The 17,187-nt window shown below is 43.2% G+C and overlaps 3 protein-coding genes across 6 annotated transcripts in view; all 3 read left to right on the top strand.

The window, feature by feature from the left end:
* mei-9 (DNA repair endonuclease XPF mei-9) overlaps window positions 1-17,187 on the top strand; it is a 64,335-nt gene that overhangs the window by 10,567 nt on the left and 36,581 nt on the right. The window lies entirely within an intron of this gene.
* LOC6633374 (uncharacterized) lies at window positions 213-992 on the top strand. The gene has a single exon (XM_002057291.4). It carries the CDS (start codon window positions 315-317, stop codon window positions 600-602), a length of 288 nt encoding a protein of 95 aa, XP_002057327.1. The 5' UTR covers window positions 213-314; the 3' UTR covers window positions 603-992.
* Window positions 14,245-16,856, top strand: LOC6633372 (uncharacterized). 4 transcript variants are annotated; one of them, XM_015169956.3, is made up of 2 exons: window positions 14,245-14,395; window positions 14,710-16,856. In XM_015169956.3, the coding sequence occupies exon 2, from the start codon at window positions 14,731-14,733 to the stop codon at window positions 16,462-16,464; it is 1,734 nt and encodes a 577-aa protein (XP_015025442.1). In that variant the 5' UTR covers window positions 14,245-14,395; window positions 14,710-14,730; the 3' UTR covers window positions 16,465-16,856. The 4 variants fall into 4 exon arrangements, with proteins under 4 accessions (XP_015025442.1, XP_002057325.1, XP_015025441.1 ...); XM_002057289.4 differs by having other exon boundaries at window positions 14,250-14,395; window positions 14,722-16,856; XM_015169955.3 differs by having other exon boundaries at window positions 14,305-14,399.

Raw genomic sequence — 17,187 nt, 5'->3', positions numbered from 1 at the left:
CGATTTTAATGAGGCTTGTAAATATAGCTCTTCTACGCGATTCTCACTAATTAAAGGGAGCCAGCTGCATTTTGCATCTAATAAACATTCTGTCGCCTCTTCTGTTCTTTAAGGGATGCGTTTATATCAAACTTGGCTTTCAAAGCTCTTCATGTGAATTCCATATTGAGTCTTTAATGAGTGAAAAACTCTCCAGATTTGTTTAGCTCTAGGCAGCTCATGAATCTAAGGCTGAACTATCAAAAAAAAAAATCGTTTGTGTAGGCGAAAAATTTCGGACAGCTTCGTCGAAATTGATTTGTATTCAGCTGGGCATGTCAAGATATCGCTATGGTGATCTAATACTAGAGGCCTTTATGGAGTTCCGGCGCCCAATGGCTCTCGAAGAAGTGGTGGAATATGTGGCCGAGATGGCGGACAGATCGATTGTCGAGGTGCGTCTGCCCGTGGACAATACACTGACAGCTGCCTGGCTGCATGGATTTGTACAGCGGGACAATGATCTCTATTCGCTGGTGGAGGACGTGAGGCCTCCGCCTGGTGGCACCGATCGCAGGACTCGCACCAATAGTTACACAAGCTACAGGAACAGACACAACTGAATGCCAGCAGCAGGCGTTGGGATTTTTTAGTTCGGTTGAGATGTTAAACTGGTATTGAAGAAATTTAGACTCTGAGTTTGATTGTGGATCCACAGACTTGCCAAGATCGAATTTAAGGCTTCTCGATTTCACGGGATTTCTTTATGCTGACACATTCTTTAAGGGTATAAGACGACACTCTCAATTCCAGGCCGAAGACAAAATAATTGTTGGTAGAATATTTAATCTAAGGCAAAAATCGTATTTGAACAACTCCAAAATTGTTCGAGAAAAAACGAACGAAAAAATATCAAAACCTTTTATAAAGTTGCACTTTGATTCCTTTCAAATTACCAGGCCTTAAATACAATTGTGTTTATATACTAAAGCGCAAGACGCTTCATTTCAAAATGAGCTTGTTTTCATTGGATATCGAAAAAGTGAAATATTTAAAATTTGGTGCAGCTAGTTCTTATTATTCCCGAGTCACGCTCAATTTGATCATATATCAATATCGAAATGTAGTGATATTATGAGAACGGAAGCAGATATGTATAAATGGTCGTTAGATCGTTCAGAATAGGTGCATATATATTTCAAATTTCAAAGTGCCAGCTCGCATAGTTAGGACGGATATGCCTAGATCCAAGCAGCTGTTGGTAATGCTCAAGATTGAATGTTTTTTGTGATCTGTCTGGCTGTTTCATCAATTTGCATATAACGTTAATGGCTTGTGGATAAAGAAATTATTGATTCAATTCTCAAATACGTGAAAAGAATGGGAATATAAACGGAAAAGGCCTTTTAACTCATCCGTGTAATATCTATCGTAGATCTCAGCCAAATTACAGTTTAGTTGGGATAAGATCATTTTATAATGGATGATAAAACCGTTTGTGTTCTCAGCTTAAAACCAAAATACCCATCCTTGGCTTTGTTCAGTGAAATCAGTTTAAATTGCTTTGCGACGAGTTCACGAGTGTGTGCCACTTGAATTTTGCCATAGACTTCAGCAGGTCGCCCAGCACAGCGCACCCATCGAAGTAACAAATCTACAGCTAAATGGTAAACAATTTGCATTTGTTGTTCGCTTTTAGCCCCGCCCCACTCCCCTGGACGTTAAGTTGGACGCCCAAAGGGCGGCAGTTGGATTGTCGCCTCAAATTGGTCTGTCAGGCGCTTGCGGTTTAATAGGAAAACTGCGCGACCAACTTATAACGTGCTCCACTTCCGTTTGCGCTACAGAGCCAACACAACTAGGACACTGGCCGGCAAAGCAGCTACGGTCAGGTGCCCCCGTCAGGTGCGCCGGCAGGCAGCCCGTCAGGCAAGCCCTCAGGCAAGCCCTCAGGCATTCCGGCTGCTCCCTTCCACAAAACTAAGACTATTAAATCACATTTTACGAGCCTTAAGTGCACAATTAAAAGCATTTCGTGAATGTTTGAAAATGTGGCGTTTCTTGGCTACAGTGGCCAACGCACCACCGCAGCAACTGACCCACCCGAACCCACTCGACCCACCTAACCCGCCTGCTGGCCCCGTCCAGCTACCTTGTTGCCATTTGCTGCTCTTTCGGCTGCTGTGTCTCTGTCTCTGTCTCTGTCTCTGTCTGTGACTGTGTCTGTGACTTTTCTTCTTCTCGTTTGCTGGGGCGTAATTAAATTTGCAGCTTCTGCCCCTTGAGAGGTTAGGTGAGTGGTAAGAGGAGGAGGTGTGGTGCGGGGGGGTTGTTTATTTGGGTCTTATGGGCTGCAGGTTTTGGGCTCTGAAAAACAAACAAAATCGATTATGGTTTGATGTTAATTTTTAAACAAGCAACTCGCAAGTAGAACAAGTTTTGGTTAAAAAATGCTTAAATATGGCATTGGCTCGCTTTGGGCTAGCGGCGGGGCGTTGAGGGTTAAGAGGATTGGCGTTCATTTAGAATTCCAAGCAGTTTTGACAAATGCCTTTTAAATATTTTCAAATTTGCGTGAAGAAACATGCAAACAACGTCCAAAATTGGTTTAAAATTAGCCAAGAAATAAACAACAAGGTGTATTTCTAAAGAACTAGAAAATTGTCTTGAAAATAGTTGGAAATTAATTTGTTTTTAAACCTTTGTTCGAACTGTTTTGAAAGCGCTTTCAAAATTGTTTTTGAACGATCAATATCATATCTGAGATCCTAGAAAAGCCATATTTGCTTTAAAAATGGCTTTTAAATACTTGCCAAGCTTGGGGCGAGGTGTCTTGATGAATGTTAAAAAACTGTTACATAAATGTTTTAACAGCGCTTCGACAACATGGCTTTCAATGTTGATAAGATACAACAAAGTGTAGGATATAATTACAAGCCCCACATCCAAACACCTGGCCGGGGTTCGAACCGAGCTCCTTGTTTCTGCCTTGCTGCTAATCAAAAGCCCGTCAAGACGCTGGCGCACCATCCTGTTAGAGCGGGGCAAAAGGCGGCCAGGGCCATCACAAAACGCAACTAAGTAATATGAACTTAGTAGGCGTGTGAAGTGCACACTTAATGGGCTGTTGCCTGCGGGTGGTAGGCTAAGGATAGGGCTTACATGGATGGAGAGCGTGCGCGGGGGCTTTGTGAGACTGCAGCTCGTGTCACTCACACCACTTCAATGTGCTTGACACACACACACACACACACACACAGGGAGAAACATGGCTCACCCCTGTGCCGCATCCAGCTCCAGCTCCAGCTTCAGCTCCAGCTGCAGTTCGAGCTCGAGTTCCAGTTCCACTCTACGCACACGCCTAAGTGCGGAAGCATGTTCAAGTGTGCTGAAAATGGAAAGCAATGTGTTACTAGTTCCTCTACATCTTCCACTTTTTCATCATCTACTCTACATTTGAATACCCTGTACATGAGCAGAGCGCATGTGAAGAGGATACTTTGGTACCTATCACAAATCAATCTGAGATTATTTTTCAGTTGAAAGTTTTAGAAAATAATTTCCAAAATTCATGTTTTTATTTATTAAATAAAATGTTGCAGCATGCACTCGATTTGTGTACAGGGCACTTGCAAGTCGAGCAGACTCGTCTGGCACGAGCTTAATATTTTTATACATATTTTAATTTTAATTTTGTTTTTGTTGTTGCTGTTCTTGCTGCTGTTGTTGTTGTTGTTGTTGTTGTTGTTGTGGCATGACGTCACGCCCTTGCGGCCCAGTTCAGACATTTGACGACTCAAAGCGGCTGAAACTTGCCCCCAACGGCGAAAGGCGAGGCAAAGCGGCAAAGGAGCAGCCCTGACGTTGACATTAGCTGCAGTCGCCGGCTCGTACGAGAACGTGGCAAATGATGGACGCACACAGTCGCTGGGTAGGGAGAGGGGTTAAGGCGGGGAAAGGGGCTTGCTTTCGGAGCGGTATCTATTTCACGAATATGCCAGTACTTCCGGCGCTGGCCGCCTTTCCTGGATAACCTGCTGCTTCTGGCGTCCAAAGGCTGGGCAGGATGTTGGCATCATGTCGCTACATCGGGTAGTTGGCTCAGCGTCTGTGAGTGGAGCCGCCTTGGTGCTGACTTTAAAACGCAACATTTATGTAGTTTATTGCATGTTTGGACATGTACGTGACATTTTGCCAATCGCACAGGATGCGGCCCAGCGCTGACAGCCGGATATATGCATATGCGCGCACCAAGCGACCAGCTACGGCTCTTTGTCTTTGGTCGTTAGCGATTTGCTATCTATGCACAGCTCCCGGTTTCACATTGACAAAGGCCTCAAATCCCAAGCCCAACAGTGCGCTACAAAAGTCAGCTGTCAAAGTGGCCACATTTGAATGGAAATCATGCCAAACCCAAATGCGCTCAACTATCTCATACGAAACGCGGAACGTACATGTGGAGCACAAGGACTGCCTGCAAATGGGACAGCATTAAAATGAGGGTTCCATCGTGGCATAAAGAGTTAAGTGGCTCAGTTTAGGATTCAAGCTGATGTTTCGTTTTGTTGAACTGGTTTTCATGAAACCAGCTTATCGTTGAGTTCTAATATATTCCTTAACTGAAACTGAATAGAGCTCGGTTCATTCCTAAAAACAGAAGAATCCGTACCCTTTGAACATCGGTTAATGCAAGTATATATACAACTGTGGCCTTAATGTGGGATAATGGAAGATAGATAAATCATGGACTTTTTGGATACCTTCCGGTGTTTCCACCAAAACTGGAAAATAAGCATTTATGAAGGTAGAACCTTAAGATTAAGTATGTACACACTTTTTAATGCCATTTTCGAGCCCTGAACATATCATAAGAATCGGACCATAAACAGCCGAGTTAGTCAGGAACACATTTCGTATAGGGTTGGCAATGGCAATGCAAAGCAGAAGCACGGCAGAAAGATTAAGTGTGCCTGTGTGTGTGTGTGTGTGTGATTTAGTAGATATATGTGTTAGAGGAAAGTACTATTGATTGGGACGGCTGCTCGCAAGCTGGTTACAGGGTATCTCCTGGTGGGGCACTTCCCAATTGAGCACACTCTTTTTTTAGGTATTTATACTTTCTTGCTTGACATTAGGTAATCCCCAACTGTTCGTGTGCCCTAATGCAGTGCTGGCAAGCTCAGCGTCTGAGGTCTGGCCAAAAGTGCTCAGACCCATAAAATTCACATAGCATAACTAATAGGTCTTTTGCCCCAAGTTTGTAGCTGCCTTTTGCACTGGCTGTACGCGTATCGTTTGTTTTGTCCTGCGGCGTTGTCCTTGCGTCCTGTCGATTGCAGTTCAATGCACGCGCATTGAAATTGTTTTCATTATTTCATTTCATTTGGCCACGCAATCTGCACCTGAGAGTTATGGGCCCATGGCGCTCCATGGATGGAAGCCAAGGCCCAAAGCAGCCTAAAAGCATGCAATGCCAATAAGCGTTAGCCATTCAATAAATACGACGACGCTTTCCAGCGATTGCTGGCAGAGAAGCCGGCGGAAAAATATTCGTGAAGTTCAAATGAAAATGCATAATTCAAACTTAATGCAAACGCAAACAGTTTTTCTTTAGTTCTCGCTCTACCTTCCAGCCGTTTTCACCAGCTCCCACTCCTCTCTCTCTCTCTCTCTCTCTCTCTCTCTCTCTCTCTCTCTCTCTCTCTCTCTCTCTCTCTCTCTCTCTCTCTCTCTCTCTCTCTCTCTCTCTCTCTCTCTCACTCTCTTGCTATCTAGCTCTGTGTGTACAGGTGCAACAGCGTGTGCTTAAATTAAATATTGACAGTTGGAGTTGTCCTACGTGCATGTAAGCCCCATATTATGATTGTGTGCGTGCGCTGGGTCCCTGCTCGGGCGACAGCAATAAAAACAAGCAGAACAAGGGTTTTTTTTTTTTTTAGTCCAGTCTGCCCGACTAGTCCCGATAGTCGATATTCCCGCACTCCAACCCGAACTGAGGGTATATCTAAAAAGTTTACACATTCATCAAATCTAAGTATACGTACGATATGAGAGAATGCAAACCGAACTTGGCATGTTTAGTTCCCAAAGGCTTCGATATTGGGTATGCTCATTAAGTCGAAGCACGATATCGATATTTATCGATTTCATGCAAATGGCGCAATTTATCGCTGAGCTGCGGTCAATGTTTAGTATATTGCTTAATCTTCTGTACTTTTGTATTATCTCTTATTTCGTATTTGTTCCATTTTGTTTCACATATCAAATACAGGAATACAGTCTCTCTCTCTCTCTTCAATTGGTTACTTATGCAATTACTTTTAGCTTATATCTAAATCTATTAAACCTTCAAAGTTCCATAACTTATGGCTTCTATGTGTCTGCTGTGGAGATGTAGGAGCTGTATTTTGATTTAATTTATAAATATTTTGTGAGTCTCATGTTGACAACAGAAGCAAACAAAAAAATACAATCGACACACGCCCAATATTTAAACGTATCGAACTGAATATAAACGATTTACGCAACGGATTTTTGTAGGTTTTTTACGGTCTATATAAATAAAAATTCGGAACAATTGAAAGCAAAACAATAAAACGTTGTTAAAAAAGGCCGTGGGAATTGTTGTTATTAAATTGTTTATTACGGAGCACGTAAGCGGCTTACAATTCCGGCGGAGTACCAAAAATCACAGTTGCAGTTGGCCTGCAGGGTCAGGAACAGGTGCAGTGACTGACTGGTGGTTGGTGGGTGGTGGGAGAGGGCTGGAGGGATACGGACATAGTTACAGTTACAGTTGCAGTTGCAGCTGCACTTTATTTATTAGTCGCGTCCATTTGTTTGGCCGAATTTTCAGGAACTGATTTCGCTTTGTTGGCGCATAAAATTTCATTTGCAAATATGAGGTAAGGCAAGAGGAGTGCCTAGAGGTGGGTGCAGGAGGTGGTAAAGCTGGGCGAGGGGGAAGAGGGTGGGGGGTGGGTGGTAAGGCCTTGCTGCCGTTTATTTATTTAAGCAATTGCCGCTGTCAACAATAGGGCGAAAGCGTTGCCAAAATGAGTCTAAAAACTGGGCACAAACAAAGTCTATCGATATAAGAGAGAGCGAGAGTGCTTGAGTGGAAGAGGGTTGGGGTGGTGTGGGCTTGGATGGTCTGCAAAATGAAAATCGAAATCGAAATGGAAATGGAAATGGTGAAAATGGCAACGTCAACATCTTAGCAGTCGACGTTGATGTCTGCAATTGGACAATTTTCGTATTTTTGTTTATCTAACTGCCGTTGCTCTCGCCTTCCAACTCATTTTCCTCATTTACATTTTCCTATTACCAGCCGCCATTGCCCCGCACAGCCACCCATTCCAACACATTTTCCCACCATTTGCCAAGCAAATGTTGTGCACAGCAATAAAAATACTCTACTACAAATGTCCTGGCGTCAGTTGTGGTCCTGACACTGGAATTGCAACTGCAAAATGAAACCATACGAAACCTCATTTGGCTTGATAAACATGAACAAACCGCAAATAGTTGCGTATCACGAATGCTCAATACCCTATATACACACACATGACAAAAAAGTTGACTTGTCTTAGCTAACTTTTCATTTAAGGAGTAACTATTGCGCATTTCAATATTTAAGACATTTGCTATACATCATATAGTAAGCCGATCTGTGTTCGGATTACCATATCATACAGAATTGAAAGTTCATGAATTCAAATGCCACAGCATGCACTTTGATAAAGAGGCGACAGACAAGTCTTAGAGCACTAAAAACAAAGGTGCTTCATTTCCATGAAAAGGGTTCAGGTGGGGTCAGGTGGCCATTTAAGACTAAGCACAGAACGCAAAAACCCAAAACCAAACATGCGAAGTGCATGTATTGAGAAATGGAATTCTAAAATGAAAGAGTTACCGATTTTCGTTTTTGCCCCAGAATAAAGTAGAAGCTTAATAGAGCTGAAGGCAATGCAAAAGTAACGTGCGAAAGCTAAGCTAAGGACATAACTCACAAATGTAGGCCGGCAAAAGACAAAAGTGGACTAAGGCGAATGCCAAGCACACAGATACCCTGTACCATACGATTGATTTATTAAATTTATTAAGATTTATTGCGCTGTTTCAGATGTTAGAAAATACACTTTTTCAACTTCAATTTTTTATACCCTGAACCCATTTAAAATTTGTATAAAGGATTTGGATTGTATTTGTGCAAAACCCAAATGTATGTAACAGGCAGATGGAAGCATCTCCGACCCCATAAAGTATATATACTCTTGATCAGCATCAATAGCCGACTCGATCTAGCCATGTCCGTCTGTCTGTCCGTCCGTCCGTCCGTATGTATGAACGCAAGGATCTCAGAACCTAAAAGAGCTATTGACTTGAAATTAAATGTAGGTGCTCCAAGTGCTTACGCAGATCGAGTTTATTTCCGATAATCGATAACTTACTCCGTTTCCAAGCAATCGATAAAAATCGATATCGATATCCCGTTTCTTGGGCAATTTTGGTAAATAATAAGAGCTAGAGTCACCAAACTTGACATATAGCTTCTAAAATAGAATATATATATGCATTTGATGTTGGAAGAAGAGGGTTCAGGGTATCTCCTAGTCGGGAGCTCCCGACTAGAACCTCTTACTTGTTTACAGTGTATAGATGCGCTTTTCTGTGAGCGTATCAATAAATTTATTCGCTGCCTTTTTGGGCACATTTTCAGACAGCTTTAATTGTGCATGAAAGCTTAACGGCCACGCCCCTTGGCAATGCATAATCAGCCCACTTTGCAGTAAGGTCGCTGGGCTAGGGGGCGTGGCGAAGCCTGCCAAAAAATTTAAAAAAAAAGAGAATGAATGCACCAAGATTTGCAAAAGTGTGGTGTTTGTTGGCGTAGGGGAGATGGGGAAATTCGGCAGCTAAGATGAAAATACACAACAATTTACAAGATTGTTCTAGTCGGAACTGTTCGACCCTGACCCGAGTTACTCTGTTCCGAGATACCCTGCACCCAGGGTTGACCTGCTGTTCAACTTTTTTCAATATATACATACGACCATCCTCCCCGACATGATGGGAAACACGATTTTTAGTTACTTCAGTGTCCATGAGCCGATTTACATAACATTTTCAGGAAGAGCTCAATGAGAGCCTCCATAATACAGTCTATAGCTCTTAAAAGCTCTGAGATTTCATCTAAAAACAGAATTTCCATGGAATTATCGATGTTTGATATGCGCGTGCTTTAAGAGGACTTACGTTCAAGTTATCTCTAGTTTGGAGAAGGTTTCCTACATACCGAAAGACAGACAGACAGGCGGATGGATGGACTTGGCTATAGCGTTTGGGCTGTGAATGCCGAGCAGGATTAACTATATATGGAATCTGGCCGTTGCATATAACTGCACAAAGCCTTTATACCCATTTTACGCATTTTATATGGGCTCAACGCAAAAGTCAAATGAAATCAACAAACAGGAAACCCGAGAGCTGAGCCAAGTCGAGGCCAGAACTTGCCACAACTACTTAGCGTCAGCGGCAGCCGCTCCAGCTGGTCAATGGCCGACGACTACAACACATCCGCCCTCTGTTCCATCCGCAAACAACCCGCATTCAGTTCAAATGCAGCCGCGCTCCTCTCCCGAGAAATGTGATAAATGGATGGGGGCATGCCGCAGGCCTTGCAGCTTGGACAGGGGCATGGCGGGCTAGCGGGGGCGCCCTGCGACAAGTAAATTAAATGGAATGGCGTAAGGCGTAAACTAAAATGCCGTACGCCATTTTGTTTTTAAATATATAAACACAATAAATATAAAAATAATAAAAGCGCCGGCCAAATGTTTGGGCTGTAAAAATTGTTTACGACCACTAAAGGAAAACCGCGACAACCCGACGCAGCAGCAGCAGCGACAGCAACAACACCAAAACAAAAAATAAAATAAAGCTGCCAATGCTGAGTATATGTGTGTGTGCGTCTGTGTGTGCGAGAGTGTGTGTGTGTTGTTTGTTAACCGGAAGTTTGCGGTTATGCGACAGACTAGTCGCCATATTGTGAATGTTTATGCGGTCGCTTACCGAACAATTTTATTGCGTGGGCAGATGAAGGAGAAAGAGAGAGAGAGAGATAGAGAGAGAGAGAGAGAGAGGGAGAGAGAGAGAGTGAGAGAGCGAGAAAGTGCGAGGGAGAGGAAGAAAGAAAGATGGAGTGTGAATGAGATAAATAGTGAAAGAGACGAAAATAGGCATGACTAAGAAGCCAGAGAGGGAGAGGAAAGGAAAGATATGAAGATAACGATAGAAAAATAGAAAGTGAGCGAATTTACGGGAACGAGGGATAGGATGAAAGAAAGTTGAGAAAGTGGGTAGGAAAAGAAAAGGACGAGAGAGTAATAAGGAGCTCGATAGAACAGACTGAGAGATATAGAGAGAGAGAGAGAAAAATATAGAGAGAAAGAAAGAGAAAAAGAAAGAGAGAGAGAGGGAAAGAGAGAGGAAGAGAAAGAACAATTGAGACTTGAGTTAAGTCTGCATTTGCCGTTACATTTTATTAAAAATTCCGTGAACCCAATTTTGGCATATGCCTAAAACAAGGTTTTAGTCGGAGAGCCGACTACAAATACTTCATCTGTGTGAGCTTATGTCTATACGACGCTAATAATCTTCAAGTTTGGCAATCGATATATATCGATTTTGGCTTTCTGTAAATTGTGAGGATCAGTGCTATTTTTTGTCTGCATATTTGAAGAGCTTAAATGTCTTGCATTTCGATTTCAAAATCGGATTCGCAGCGGCCAATAAAATATGGCTAGACAATTATTGAGGGCATCGATGCAGGCGCCCACGTGTTGGCAAACGAAACGGCAATTGAAAAATTATGTTAATTTCTTGGCGGCCCAAATGCAATATGGAGGAAAATCTGAGAGAAAAACCCAAAGGGTTTTCCGGCACTCCAGCACGTTGGCAATTTATTAGCACCAGCCCTGGCCGCTACCCACAGTAAGAAAAACCCCCCGTCTGTGGGCGTAGCACACTATTTAGAAATACAATACAGGCAGACACCAGGTTTAGGCAGGGGGGGGGGGGGGGGTCTTGGGTGGTCATAGGGAGGTGGATGCTGTCGCTTCCGTGATTAATGCCCGTCGTGGGCTTTTGTGCCGGCGCGCAAAATATTCGTGTAATCTACTTTAAAGCTCGAGCATTGCATAATTTTTGTATGCAGAGGAGACTATCTATGCTTTTTTTCCTATTGCAGTTTCGCCTTTCTTTTGCTTTGCTACCCGCCCCCCATCCCATCTCCTTCCCCCTTTGCTGTTGCCACTGTTTGCATGCAATTTGGAGCAGAGCAGCTGCCAGTGTGCAGGTCGTGGATGCTTCGGATTAGCCGGAACCAGGCAACTAGGCAACGTGGTGTCTCGTAAGTGGACAGCAGCAGCAGCCGCAGTAGATACCACCAAAATAGATGGGCCAAATGGATGGGACTCCAGTTGGACGCGTCGGCCCAACGGCAACTAACCAAAGCCCGAAGCTGGCTGAGATTCTGGCCTAAAATATGCCAGCCAGTAAGCGTAAAATTATGGCTTAGCCAGATATTAAGTGTAGGTGAGTGTGTGGTTGGGTTATGTTTAGAACATGTTCGTGTTGCATTTTAACATGCAGTTGAGGTTATTTGAGTTTAGGTTGAGAGATGCTGTGCAAATAGAGCATATTCAGCTGTTTGCAAATTCAGCAAACATTTAAGATAAAGCCACTCCCGCGCTATATACTGCAAGGTAAAACACAAAATCGCTTGAGGACGTGATTTTGGTAAATTCATCTCGCTTGGTGGAAAATTGAGTACTTCTGAACATTACTCTTAAAGGTAGTAGGGCTAGACTTAAATGCTTGCACGCAGAGAAGAAAAGTGAAAAGCTTAACATGTATAGAAAACCTCTAGATCCTGGTAAGGCCGGGTAATAAATGTTGTAGTACATATATGCATGTATATCTATGTATGTGCACTTGTATGTTTGCATGAACCTTTCATTTTCGACAAATTCAGACAAACCTATTTTTACAGACTCTCTATGCGATTCTCATGAATTCAAGCAAGGCCAAGATTTTCAAGTTCTGCTTTTAGTGGGTTATGCTAACAAATTATTTTGGAAATTTATGCATTTTCTATGCTAATGCCTTAATATAAGTTTGCACTTTTGCATACTCTTTCGCCTTCTTTCTCTTTTTTTTCGCTCTTCGTTTCTCTTTACTATTTTATTGAGTAATGAGTAGCTATGTGCATTAATGGCTGGGTAGAGATAGCTATATGCTTATATATATTTTATTGCAAATCAGTTTATGTTGAAACGAAGCTTCGTTTCACCCGCTGCTAGCTTACAATCACATTGAGTCCAATCATGCATGCACTTTTATCAGCTCTCTGCTGTGACTGTTATTGCATATTACATTATGAAAACAATCGTGGAATAAATGTGCTAAGAAAAACATTTACATTTACTTGTCGTCTATTATTATTTAAAATGAAGATGGAATTGTACTCGCTACTCGATGCTGGGCGCTGACAGTACTCGATGCCGGCAGCGCCTAAGGCCCTGCGCTAGCTGCTCTTGTTTTTACAGTGCTCACCAAATATTTTTCCTTTAACTCAAAGAGCGATGGCGGCAAATAAAATAAATCACGTTCGATAATATTTTTGCCCGTTCCGCTTTGGTCGCTGCTACGCTTATGCCTTTGCCTTTGCCTTCTTTTCGTTTCCTTTTTGCTGCCTTGCGGCAAAATTATTTCATTTTCTCTGGGAGGGGAACTGCTGTAAAAAGAGGAGGGGTGGCATAATAGTTATTGCTAGCGAGTTGACAGCCCTGGCCACAGATACTGTGCCTCTCTCTCTCTCTGTCTCTGTTTCACTTGTTGCTGTTGATTTGATTTTATTGCAGCGCAATGTCAAGTAAAAATATTTAATACCAATATTGTAGCTTGACAGTGTCTGTGTGTGTGTGTGTAGAGCCCATCTTATTAGCCATGTTGCCTGCAGCAGCAGTTGCAACTGTGCCAACTGGCCGTGGCATAAGCCATGTGGCATGTGGCATGTGGCAAGCCGGATGACGCAGCTAAGAAATTGCCAATCGCACACAGTCAACAGAGCAGCAGCTTTGACTCCAGCTTCCACTCCGACCCCCATTTCGACTCCCACTCCGACTCCCATTCCGACTCCAGTTGCCACCACAACTGCCGTCCTCGACTCAAGCACAAAAAGCACTCGGCCAACGAAATTGGTTTTGCGGTTACGCCAACCCCGCACACCTTGTCATAGCCCAGTTACCAGTGCCTTTGGTTCCCATTCCCGAGCAAACGATGACTGAAATGCCGCAGGTCAACTTTTGGCTCTGACATATTACCAAATTGCTTGCTGGCATTTAGGCAATACAACTAATTTGTGTTAAAATTCCATTAGCACCAAATATGCAGAAATTTGTTCAAGCAGGCGGCGAACACGAGGGCATTGGCTGATTGGATTTTGGCTACAAAACAAGGGCTGACTTTTCTAAATCGAAAATCGCTCCAAATTGAAACTGAAAAATTATTTGCTTGAAAAGGCAAACCGATTTCAACAGCTAATTTTCCACTCAAGTCACAAGAAGCCAGTTGGCAGCTAAATTGTCTCGCAGCCAACTTAATATGCGAGGCGAATTTCCGGCGCAGCCAACTTCATATGTATAGCGAAACACGCAGGCGCAGCCAACTTAACGCATGCGCCAGTGCTGCCAATTAAGCGGAAGCAAAAAGCACGCAAGCAAAGGCCAGTTGCTGTTATTGTTAACTATTCTTGCGGCTTAACCAAGTGCATATGGTAATTGGTCCGATATTGATAAGATTTTATCTACACTTATTTCTTGAGCGCTTGTTTCTATGGTGGCTATATGGATTTCAGACAAACCCATGTAAGATTTATTGACGATAATAATTGTGAGAGAGTATGAATGTGTTTGAGAGCAAGAATCTATTAGTTAAACCAGTTGCTGAAACTTAAGTCAAAGAACTTAAATTTTAATAATTTGCTAATTATATAATGCTTATTGTAAAGGGTTGTGGACCCACTTCTAGTCTCATACCATAAACGTGCCAATTAGGCTGCGGCTTCAATTTGGAATGCGAAATAGAACACAAAAATGATATATGTATAGTAGGCCAAGCCGAATGGCGAGACAGGGTCGTTTCTCGTTCGTTTCATTTGCACAAGAGAAGCAAAGCAGTTCCAGGTGACAGTTTGAGAAAATTCCTTATAACAAAACACATCAATTTTGTGACTTAATCCTCTACCCCCCCCCCCCCCCCCCCCAAAAAAAAATAAAAAATTAAAAAAAAAAGCTGAAAAAAATTGAAGCACACAAATTTCCGTGCAAAAAACCACAAATATTTCAAACAGGTGGGTAAGTGACAAAGAAACGAGCATTAAATTTAAAAAGACAACCTCTCTCGAGGAGGGTTGAACAATCGGCATATGCCCGCAGGCGTACTATATTAATTGAACGGAATACGCCGGATATTAATTGCGGGGGGTACTTGAGATGTAATTGAAAAGTGAATTTTCGATTGGAAATCTAATTTGGCAATAATGTCTTTTAATTGAAACAGCTCAAGACGCGGCACCAAACAAAACATATACATATACATTAACATATATATATATATATGTATATGTATGTGTATGTGTGTATAAATGCATATGTATTTATATAGATATATGATTAGAGCACAGGCATGGATGAGGGTAACCGCAAACTGGACATACAGGACGAGCAAATGGACGATGCCGATGGAGAGAAGATGCAGCGAGATACCACAAATTTGATGCGTCAATCGGAGAATTGCATGTTTACCATTCAGGTGGCGCCGGGCACCGTAATGCACATAAATATAGCACCCGAGACGGGTCCAATACCGGCCACCTGGTGTATATCCACATTGATCATTCACAATGGCCAGCATTATACGAATACTATACACAATTTCACCGTGAATCCGGAATTGATACAGAATTTGGGTTTGGTACAGGATCCAGCCGGTGGCAATATATTGCAACAGCTGATGATGAGTCCCCTGGACTTACCCCGTAATCCGGTGCAGTCCACGCCCCGCATTCTAGTCGGCGGCGGATTCGTTCAGCCAACGGCCGTATACCGCATGGTGGAGCACTATTGCAGTTATGTGATGCGCACGGCCAGGATATTGGATAACGTCTTTGGCTGGGTGGCGCCACAACAGAATCCCGTGCTGCCGGCCCTGGTCCAGGACATACACTTCACCAGCCAATCGCTGCAGGCGATGCTGGAACGGGTTCAGCGTTCAGTGCAGGCTGCCGAACAGCTCTTTATGCCCAACGTGGCTCCGTTGCCGGCCAAAGTTGAGGACGAGTCTCAGCAGACGGACATTAATGAGCTGCATACCGACGAGGAGATCAGCAGCGAGACCGAGGATGAAACCGAGGATGAGGGCGAGACCTGTGAGTGCACACCGGAATACGTGCCCTACGATGACTATGATGATTCGCAGATCAAGTGCGATAATGATTCGTCATCCTCGGATTCGGATATACGCAGCTCAATATTTTTAGGACCCGACTTTGAGGAGTTTCCGCAGCAGTTCTGGTCGCTGACTAGCAGCGAGGAGGAGAACGAGGAGGAACAGGGCGATGAGGAGAGCTGGGAGAGCGATTTTGAGGATGATGAATCCTTCGATGCGTACATGGTGCGCCAGTTGCGCGCCCATGCCACCGGTCTAGCCACACGCCTCAATTCCGATTGGGTTAATCTGGCCAATGAGCCTACGCAGGCGGATGATGATGATTGGGACATTGGATCGTGCGGGACCAATGGCGACATTGAGGATATACGCTCAGAGATAAGCTGCAGCAGCGAGGATCTAAACGCCTGGCAGTACAACGAGGATCGCACCTTTGAGACAGAGCTCAGTCGTCCATTCCGGCGGCTTGTTGGCGAACTGCCCGCCCAGACGGCCCAGGAGGAGCGTTATGCCTGGCGCCATACGTACGAAAATTTTAACTATCGCAGGGGTCTGCGTCATAGTCCCAACTATCGTCAATATCCAGATGAGTCTGTGCCGCTCTCCTTCTATAGCCATTGGCGTCCCCAGGAGAATCTGGCCACTTCTTCGGCCAGCTCACAAAGCGAAAGTCCGGGTCGCAGCGGTGCGCCGTATACCTTCTCCTTCTATTCGAATAATCTGGACTCCATGGACAATGTGAACGATTCCATGCAACCGAACTTATCGCAGATGCAGGACATTCATTTGGATGACTTGGATCAGGAGCGTGAGACAACGCCGGAGCCAAATTCGGACTCAGAGCCGGATGAACTAGAAATGGATGTAGATATTGAACTGGATGAGATACCGATCGATCAACAAATAGTTCCACTCGAAACTTTTATACAGCAGACGGACGAGCTAATTGCACAGATTTGGGCCAGCCTTTAAGTGTTGGCAAACAGCAGAAGATCAAACAGGAACTAGTTCGCAAGCAAACAATTGTTCTTTGTGTTCCGTCCTCTTTTTTTTTTTTTATACCAAATTTCAAATTCTTTTAACGCAATTTCTAGTTCCTAGCATTCAATTCTAACTAAACCAACTTAACCGATGTGCCTTCTGCTCAAATGACGAATGTCTTTATTGTTGTTCTGCGCAGCATTCGGCAATTTTTGCTTGGTCCTGACATGAACAAGTGCCTTCAGGACTCCGATGCGAGTCCTTTAACTATATCATCGTCACAAAAAAAAAAATTTTAGAAATAGGTTATTATATGAAATTTAAATTGACTCTAAGCTATTTGTTTACATCCACACATGACAATAAATGTTCTTGTGATCGTTTGCGTGTTCCTTAAAAGTGGTTCCATAAGGGGCAAAAAAATTGGTTTGCAGAATAAGTGTCCACTTTTGTAGCTTCATTTGTGATTGAAAATATTTCAAATGCTTTAATCGGTGCTCAAAATTGGGCTTAAACTTGCTTCAGGGCGATAGCTGGAAAACTTTAAGAGTAGAAATCTTGGTTGGAAGTTGTAATTGATGGTTGTTTGTTAAAAATGTTCTAAAAACTGGTTCAAAAATGAACTAAAATTCTAAAATCCTTGTGAATTGGTATATTTTTACATATTTGTATATAAGCTAGGTTTCTTATAGAATATGATTATCCAAATATAAA

This window comes from Drosophila virilis, chromosome X, assembly GCF_030788295.1.
Source record: "Drosophila virilis strain 15010-1051.87 chromosome X, Dvir_AGI_RSII-ME, whole genome shotgun sequence".
Classification (NCBI taxonomy): Eukaryota; Metazoa; Arthropoda; class Insecta; order Diptera; family Drosophilidae; genus Drosophila; species Drosophila virilis.
The sequence above is the reverse complement of the archived record's forward strand: the minus strand, read 5'-3'. Positions and strand labels throughout refer to the sequence as shown.

What these genes read in the sequence shown, in the direction of transcription:
- LOC6633374 (XM_002057291.4), top strand. Translation starts at nt 315, where the DNA reads ATGTCAAGATATCGCTATGGTGATCTAATACTAGAGGCCTTTATGGAG.
- LOC6633372 (XM_015169956.3), top strand. Translation starts at nt 14,731, where the DNA reads ATGGATGAGGGTAACCGCAAACTGGACATACAGGACGAGCAAATGGAC.